The sequence below is a fragment of the Notolepis coatsorum genome (assembly GCF_963971535.1).
Source record: "Notolepis coatsorum genome assembly, chromosome: 10".
In the NCBI taxonomy this organism is placed as follows: domain Eukaryota; kingdom Metazoa; phylum Chordata; class Actinopteri; order Aulopiformes; family Paralepididae; genus Notolepis; species Notolepis coatsorum.
In genome coordinates, this window is record NC_140174.1 from 134573380 (window position 1) to 134582950 (window position 9571).

Genomic DNA, 9571 nt, shown 5'->3' on the forward strand with positions numbered 1-9571 from the left:
CCCTCCAAACTCATAGCCAAGCTCAGGGACCTGGGCTTGAACTATGACCTCTGCCAGTGGGTCTTGGACTTCCTGATGGGCAGACCCCAGGTGGTGAGAGCAGGCAACTGCACCTCCTCATCCATCACTCTCAACATAGGGGCCCCCCAGGGCTGTGTCCTGAGTCCCCTCCTCCACTCCCTGTACACACATGACTGTGTGGCACAGCGGAACAACAACACAATCATCAAATTTGCTGACGACACAGTAGTGGTGGACCTGATCTCTGCAAACGATGAGAGGGCCTACCTGGAAGAGGTTAAGGTTCTAGCGGGATGGTGTCAAGAGAACAGCCTCTCCCTGAACGTCAGCAAAACAAAGGAGATGATTGTGGACTTTAGAAGGTCGGGGTCAAGGACTACAGCCCCCTCAGCATCGATGTGGCACCGGTTGAGAGAGTGAACAGTTTTAAGTACCTCGGAGTCCACATATCCGAGGACTTGACATGGACCACACACATTGACAGTGTTATCAAGAAGGCACGACAACGCCTCTACTTCCTTAGGCGCTTAAGGAAGTTCAACGTGAGTCAGAAGATCCTCAAGAACTTCTACTCATGCACAATAGAGAGCATCCTGACTGGCAATATCTCCTCCTGGTTTGGGAATAGCACTGCACAAGACCGCAGCAGACTACAGAGAGTGGCCCGTTCAGCCGAACGCACAATTGAAGGTGGGCTTCCCACTCTCCAAGACATTTACAACAAGCGGTGCATGGGCAAGGCTAAGAGAATAATCAAAGACTCCAGCCACTCAAACAACTGCCTCTTTGAACTGCTGCGGTCAGGCAAGCGATACCGGAGTCTCATGGCAAGCACAGAGAGACTCAGAAGGAGCTTCTATCCCCAGGCCATCAGGATGCTCAATGAATAAACAATGAACAATAAGCAAACCATCAACACACCCACAGCGCACATACACTCACATAAACAACACACTGTATCACCCACTTTACCATTTTAGACACACTTTACACTTTATATTTATATTATTGGTAAGGAAATTGCACATCATTCTCATTCCTTATTGCACCTCACCACTACAAGGTGGCACCACAAGCTAAGCTATACCTCACCATTTTTGTACCAGCTGTACATACTGTATATATAGATACACTGAACAATTGTGTTGTTTACACTTGTTTACGTACTTGACTTCTTGACTTTCTATTTTATACTTATTATACTTATTTTATACTATCTTGTTATTATCTAGCACACTCAAGAGCAACACAGAAAGAAACATTTCATGCAAAGTATTCTGTATGACAACTAATAAAGAAACTTGAACATTCACCTATATTGATATGGTAAAATAATCTTTTTATTTTATTATATTATAATCTATTCTATTCAGGAAAAGTGGCATTGGATGAATCATGCAACTGCAAGACACCTGCGACACCTGCCTGAATACGATTGATGACTGACAATAAATTACTGTACCTAAGCTAGGCAACTTTGGTTGCCTAAGGTTAAATTCATGATATACCATAGATTGCCAGCGCTATTTGTCTATGGAGAAAGTCCCCTTCTTTGCAGGGCTATAACTTTTTAAATTCTATTGCTACATTGCCATTATTAGGGCCCATTCAAAGTCCTATATGTATTGTTCATTGTGTAGCAACGTTAAACTTTTTCATTCACATATTCATAGTAAAGTATGGTCTAATGTATAAGTATGTTTTCATCTCTTTCTGCAGCTTTCTCCAGAACGTGATATATAGCCCCAAATGCATTATATTGATGATGAAATACAGTTTGATGGCAATCAGCGCGATATAAAAAATTCCAACTAGACGTACTTCTAGAAGTTACTACACGTCATCTGATGTTGACCGGATGGGCGAGGGGGCGTTTATAATTCCGTGGGCAGCGTTATACCAATCATCTAATGTGGTTCAAATGTTGATAATACCAGTTAGTATCGAAGACGGTAACGTTACACGCTGAAACTCACCCCAGTCTCCGCGCGCCGTTGGGCGATCATCGTCGAGTAGAAATCTTATCATTATGGGATATATTTTTACCCGGTCCATCTCCAGCTTGTATAATGGTATATACGTCCAAATCATGTTGTTTATCGAGTTATTGCCAATTGATCACCGTGTAGCGTGACGAGCCAGAGTCCCATGAACTATAGCGAGCGCCCGGAAGTACTACGGTCGTCATGACAACCTCTATTCAACATCCTGTTTGGCGATTGCGCCGATCGGCCACCAGATGGCGCTCCTGAACCGCCAGAGAGCTCAGTGGGTCCTGCTGGTGGATCTCAGGCCAGCGGAGGGGACAAATTAATCCGATCGCAGATTTTTTAAATATTGATATAAGGACGCTGTACAGCGTCCCCCGGCAACTTGAGCATGGCCAGCAATGACGTGAAAAGACGTTTCATGGCAGTCAAAGTGTTAAGGACTATCTAATTTGCATAAATGGCATGTTGATTAAAACAATTCAAGAGAAAAGAGTTTGATGAATAAATCCATGGCCTGGGATCATCCTGCTTTTCTTTCTTATTTGGTTGATGAGTTATGCATCAATAACGACCACCGTTTCTGCCATAAATATGAGTTTCAAGCAACATTTTCACAACTGATCTAAAATCAGGATATGATTTAAAATTCCTCATGTATGCAAACATATAAAAACACATTTCATTCATGTTTCTACCTTGTTTAGTCAAAAAGATATGCACTTAAATAGACTTCAGCCTGGCGCTGGCGGCCATGTTGGATTTCTCAATTTTGAGGCCTTATTTGACATTTTTGAGCTTGGTATACAGCAGATTTGGATTCAGCACCCCTTAATACCCCTAGAAATGTTGTGTACCAAAAATAAACACGAAATGCCTTCAGGGTTATGATTTTCTGAAAATTGACCCTGTCTATCATACTGTACATTCATAAATTATTTTGCTGAGATCCTTATGAAGGTAGTTTGTTTAAAGTACAGCAGTACCATGGTAAAATTGGTTTTGACATTAAAAGTTACATTTTCGCTCTACTATATGGTGGCCATCTTGGATTTCTGGGTCAAATTGATGTCATAGAGTCAAACTGATGTCAGAATTGGAATCGTCATGGTTGACTTACACAAAAAAGTGTATTCATACATGATTCTAGGTGCTCTGGATCAAAAGTAAATTTTTCAAGATGGCGTCAGCAGGTATTTTGGATTTGGCCATCTGACAAAAAATGCCGGGATTTTTCGGAGGGACACAGGGGCTAAATATTTTATAAAAGGTCCATAGAAGTCAAATCAATCATCAAAACATCTTAGCCAGAGAATGGTCACAGAATGTTGGTTCTTGACCCAACTAAATATATTAGGGATGCACCGAAATTTCGGCCACCGAAAGTTTTCGGCCGAAAATGGCAAAAAAAGGCCTTTCGGCTTTTGGCCGAAAGAGTTTTTTCACCGAAAATATATCACCGAAACAGAAACAACCTGTAACCTAACGCGTGTTGTTGTGATGATGTCGCGCTGTCGGGAGTCGCGCTGTTTCTATGTAAACGCTGCGCGCAACGCGTCCAATAAATGCGTCTTTAACATGCTTTATATCCTTATTTACTATATGCCCGTCGCGGTTAATCACTGAGTGATCTAATATGCATATTCTTCAGAGCGAGAGGGGGGGGGATTGTGTTTATCACATTGACGCTGTCTGTCGTTGATAATATAATCTGAAGAGCATTATTATTATTATCATTCTCGAGCATACACGTCGCGCGTCTACTCTGCCAAAGTCAAGAGAGCACATTCATCTGGGGACTAGAAAGGTGCGCTCAGTAGAGCACAGATGTCCGCCATGGCGGCAGCCACACATGTCTTCTATCTATCTATCTATCTATCTATCTATCTATCTATCTATCTATCTATCTATCTATCTATCTATCTATCTATCTATCTATCTATCTATCTATCTATCTATCTATCTATCTATCTATCTATCTATCTATCTATCTATCTACACTGTACAACTGTACAAGCAAAGCTGTACATTGGAATATTGACAACCATACTAGGTAATTTACTGTACATTGGAGGGGGTACTTTTATATAAAATGCTTACTGTAGCCACTACAGTAACATCATTAAGTCAGCTATAAGCTATTCTCCCTCATGTGTGCAGATCTTTATGCAGTTTTAAAGCACATTGGCTTTGTTCTGAATGCACTTTGTTGTAGTTATCCTACAGAGAAAAGAAAATGCACTTGACTTGGAATTAATGTACTGTATGCATTCAGAAGTGCTGAATAAATGTTTTATGGACCCATAATAGTGATTATTTATTATTTAAGTAAAGTTTTGCCATAATCATATATTTTTCCATAATCAGGTAGCTGAACAACATTGGTAAAAAAATATATCTATTCTATGAATCATTTTCGGCATTCGGTTTTCGGCCAACTGTTTCCTATTTTCGGTATCGGTTTCGGCCAAGAATTTCCCATTCGGTGCATCCCTATAATATATATATATATATATATATAAAACTAGGCCCAAACCAGGCAGTTTCTTTGTGCATGCAGTACAAATAGGTTACTTTAGCCTGTCTTCTAAGTAATATTACTAGAAGCCTAGTTTTGCATTTGACCTACATACATTAGCCTGGCTGTAAAGAGGAGGTCTTGTATGGTTCCATTGAGTTCATTTTCATACAGGTACCTTGAGGTGAGAGGTCAAGGGACCCCTTAGAAAATGGCCCTGCCCATGGCATTTTCCTCCCATCAAATTTAAAGCTAGCTTAACTTTGGAGCAAAATCTACCCCCTTTGCCAGTGAGCTAGCATGACATGGTTCTTTTGGGTTCCTCAAGATCACGTATTATTACCATGTAATGCATGTATAGTACAAATCATCGCTCCCGAATTTCCCCAAGGGGATCAATGAAGGAATATCTTATCTTATCAAGGTCTAGTTTCATGTGATATCAGTATCTTCACGCTAGCTTAATAAATTAGCACTTTAAAGACGCCTAATCAAATGGTAGGATATCGGTAACATAAACGCAGATATCGATATAATGACGATATGCCAATATCAGTCCGGATCTACTTATAACTCCATTGTGTCTAATAAAACAAACAATCATTTTGTAAAATATTCAGACAGCCAGGCTACCAGGCCATGGATGATAGCAAAAGCTGATACTGTATTCCCTTGTGCTCCTCAGACCCCAGTAGGTTCCAGGACAGCTGGAGACTGTCTGATGGGTTTGTTGCTGCTGAGGCCAAAGTGGTCCTCCCCCATCGGGCTCGGTCCAGGTGAGACATTACACGAGGCCACAGAAACAGATTGGTTAGAATAGACACAATAACATTCAACAACATTGCGTTTCTACTTCCCATCACAAATGGGTCTTCTGGTGACTCTACGTGATTTTAATGGACCTCTCTATGTTTTGTTTGTTTCAGACCTGACCTAATGGATAACTACCTGGCTCTGGTGCTGTCAGCCTTTCTCACCAGTGGTCTACTAGAGGTGAGCTCATAACAATAGTATGAGAGTTAGCAACTGTTTTACTATGTTTTTCTTTCACACTAAGGACTATCTTTGAGCGTAAATGTTTCACATTAATAAAATAAGAAATTAATCTACTCTATGTATTACCAAATACTGCAGTGCTTTTCTTTTGCTAAACCTCTGGCTGAAAAAATGTATGGATCTGGCTTGAGCTTTGAGTTTCTGTAGGGGTTTGAGTCATAGTTAAATGGGCTTCTCTGACTTTTTGTTTACATTGCGTGGCCACACTGCTTATTTACATTGCATTGTCGTAAAACCATATTTACACAGCGCCTGTCAAGTCGTAGGACACAGCACTTTACATTGTACTTGTCTCCCCCACCACCAATGTGTAGCACCCAGACACGGGCAAAACAATTGTTGCATTTAATTCCTTCCCTCTCCATCCCCCTTGTCACTGCAGGGTCTTGTTGAAGTGGTAACCAGCAGCGAGGCCCAGCTTTCTGTGAGAGCCACCATCCTCTTGGGAGAACTACTGCACATGGTAAAATACATAAACATAGACTTATCTGTACTACACATGGTAATACTCAGAGACAGGATGTATCTGTACTATACACAGAAGAGGCATGGACCTGAGCTGAAAGAAACTGCCTTTGATGGCAGGTTGACCTGTTTATCAAATTTGAGGTCTGGGTCAAAGATTACACCAGATTTTGTCTGATTTGAGATATGGCGATAGAGGGCCTAAGTGTAGAGACGGATGCTTTGTTATATTTGCGGATGATATTACCTAGAGAGGGTGGATACAGGGAAAAGAGGATGGGCCCAAGAAGGGAACATTGAGGGACTTCACAGGTGACAGAGGAGGATAAGAATTGGTCTATGGAGACTGAGAATGTTCTATGCCTGAGGTAATTGGAAAACCAGTTTAGCGACGAACCTTGGATGCCAACTCCATGTTCAAGCCGTTGGATGAGGATGTTGTGATCGACAGTGTCGAAAGCAGCACGTGAGATCCAACTGCATTAGGATTGCACAGTCCCCAGAGTCCACGTCAAAAGCAGGTTGTTTGTTACTTTCAGCAGAGCAAAAGAGTTTTGAAATGGGTCGATAGTTGTTGGGAGACCTGGCATTAACGTTGGGTCTAAGGAGGGGCTGGACAACTGCATGTTTAAAATATTCTGGGTCAATGCCAGTGGATAAACATAGATTAATAATGACTAAAATAATGGGGCCAATTGTGTCAAATGTCTCCTTGAGGATGTGTGACGGGATGATATCAAGGAGAGAGGTTGTAGGCCTGTGGAAAAACATGTCCTTTAGACAGGAGAGGGAGACAGGTTCAAAACATGTCCTTTAGACAGGAGAGGGAGACAGGTTCAAAACATGTCCTTTAGACAGGAGAGGGAGACAGGTTCAAAACATGTCCTTTAGACAGGAGAGGGAGACAGGTTCAAAACATGTCCTTTAGACAGGAGAGGGAGACGGGTTCAAAACATGTCCTTTAGACAGGAGAGGGAGACAGGAGGGAGACGGATTCAAATAGTTTGAGAACAGCTTTGTGATCTGGGTGGACTTGGAGATCAGGACCAGAGGGAGTGATATGAGCTCTGAGGTTTTCTATGTTGCTTATGAAGAACTTCATAGGAATTCGTCACAGGTTTTAGATGATACATCAGTGCTATGGTGGACAGGGGGGTTGAGTACTGAGTTATTAATGACGCTGAAAAGGACTTTAGGTCTATGGGTGTTTTTGGTAATTATGTCTGAGAAGTATTCTTTGCTGCTCCCTAGAAGTTAACCAGGGATTCCTTGGAATATGCTGAAAGACACCATGAGTCTTCTCTTTTTTCCACCACGTGGTGTCATTGAGCCACGGTTGGACCTTAATTTAACCGGAATTTAAGAGGGGCAACAGAATCAAGAATGGTTGTACAGGAGGAGTAAAAGAGAGGAACCAGTTCCTTGACATTCAACACATTATGGTCAGTCAGAGTAGAGTTAAACAGGGAAGTGTTTAGAAAGGCTTCAGAAAAATGTATCTGCACTACACATGGTAATACATAGAGACAGGACATACCTGAGCTGTTACTGGATACCTGAATTTCCCCAAGGGGATTAATAATGTATCTATATCTACCTGCACTACACATGGTAATACATAGAGACAGGACATACCTGCACTACACATGGTAATACATAGAGACAGGACATACCTGCACTACACATGGTAATACGTGTGTATTAAGTCAAGCGGACTGTCACATCCCCCCTTGATGCCCTCCCTACCCATCTTCTAAAAGAGTCCATGGACATAGTAGGCCCCAGTATTTTGTCTATCATAAACAGCTCTCTGGAATCTGGCTCTGTTCCCTCCTCCCTTAAGCACGCCATGGTTGAGCCCCTCCTAAAAAAACCTAACCTAGACCCTGCTCTTTTCAATAATTACAGGCCCATATCCAAACTACCCTTCCTATCTAAGATTTTAGAAAAGGCTGTCCTGGCACAGCTCCTCCCCTTCCCACATCACAACAACCTCCTAGACAAATTCCAGTCAGGTTTCAGGGCAGGGCACAGCACTGAGACAGCGCTAGTCAAAATCTACAATGACCTGCTTCTCACCATCGACTCAGGTAGCTGTGCCATGCTCCTCCTCCTGGACCTCTCTGCCGCGTTCGACATGGTCGACCACTCCACCCTGGTCGATCGTCTCGAACACAGGCTAGGTATTGGGCGGTCTGCCCTAAACTGGTTCGCATCCTACTTGAGCGGCCGCTCCTTTTCGGTCAGTTTGGGTGGACACTCCTCCCCCACAGCTAGTCTACCGTATGGGGTCCCCCAAGGTTCCATCCTGGCCCCCATACTCTTCTCCATCTACATGCTCCCTTTGGCCGAAATCATCCAAAAACACAACATTTCATATCACTTTTATGCCGATGACTCCCAAATCTACCTTCCCCTCAACCCCTCTGACACAGCTAACCTAGACTCTCTTAAAAACTGTCTCAGGGACATAAAAAGCTGGATGGCCCTCAACTTCTTACAGCTAAATGAAAATAAAACAGATCATTTTGTTTGGCCCCCCCTCTTCCACCAAAACACTCTCCAACAGCCTAGGACAACTCTCCACCCACCTCAAACCCCACGTCAAGAGCCTGGGTGTAATCTCTGACCCAGAGCTCAAATTCGACCGGCAGGTAAATGCCGTAGTCAAGTCATGCTTCTTCCAACTCCGCAACATCAGTAAAATAAAACCAATCCTTTCACCCGTCGACCTGGAAACGGTAGTCAATGCATTCATCACTTCACGCCTTGACTACTGCAATGCCCTCTACACCGGCATCAGTCAGGCAGCCATGTCCCGCCTCAAAATGGTCCAGCACTCTGCAGCTAGGTTCCTTACCGGCACCAGAAAGAGAGAGCACATCACACCAGTCCTAGCCTCCCTACACTGGCTCCCAGTCCCACTTAGAATAGACTTCAAAATCCTCCTCCTCACCTTTAAGGCACTATCGGGTGCAGCACCCCTATATATCACAGAGCTCATCACCCCCTACGCAGCACCCAGGTCACTAGATCCTCCAACCAGGCTCGGCTGGTCCCCCCCCCGCACCAGACTCAAAAAGAGAGGCGATCGCTCCTTCAAGGCCGTGGCCCCCAAGCTATGGAACCAGCTTCCCCTGGAGATCCGATCTGCCCCCTCACTGGAGACATTTAAGGCCCCGTCTAAAAACCCACTTCTATTCCCTGGCCTTCAATAAACCCTGATTCTCCCACACCCTAACTCACACACTCCCATGTAATTTTATCCTGCCCCCTCCCTCTTGTATCTCTTCTTATGCTCCTCTGTCCCCTGTGTGCTACTGTACTTTGTGTTCCCCTATCCGTGTGTTGTCCTACTGTCCTACTCTCTGAATGTACTGTCTTGTCCTGCTGTGCCTTTTTGTATTTTTGTATTTGTGTATTTTATATTAGGACATTGATTTTAAGCTTTGATTGTACAGCACTTTGGTTGGCTCTTGTGCTTTTAAACGTGCTATATAAATAAATTACTTGACTTGACTTG

The 9571-nt window shown here is 43.2% G+C and overlaps 1 protein-coding gene across 3 annotated transcripts in view; it reads left to right on the top strand.

Moving 5' to 3' along the window:
- Window positions 1–9571, top strand: part of LOC311235984 (rapamycin-insensitive companion of mTOR-like) — a 121560-nt gene that overhangs the window by 20138 nt on the left and 91851 nt on the right. For all 3 annotated transcript variants that reach the window (XM_084323536.1, XM_084323537.1, XM_084323538.1), the window contains exons 13-15: window positions 5213–5303; window positions 5454–5520; window positions 5966–6046. In XM_084323536.1, coding sequence (XP_084179662.1) covers window positions 5213–5303; window positions 5454–5520; window positions 5966–6046 — 239 coding nt within the window. The remainder of the gene's footprint in view (window positions 1–5212; window positions 5304–5453; window positions 5521–5965; window positions 6047–9571) is intronic.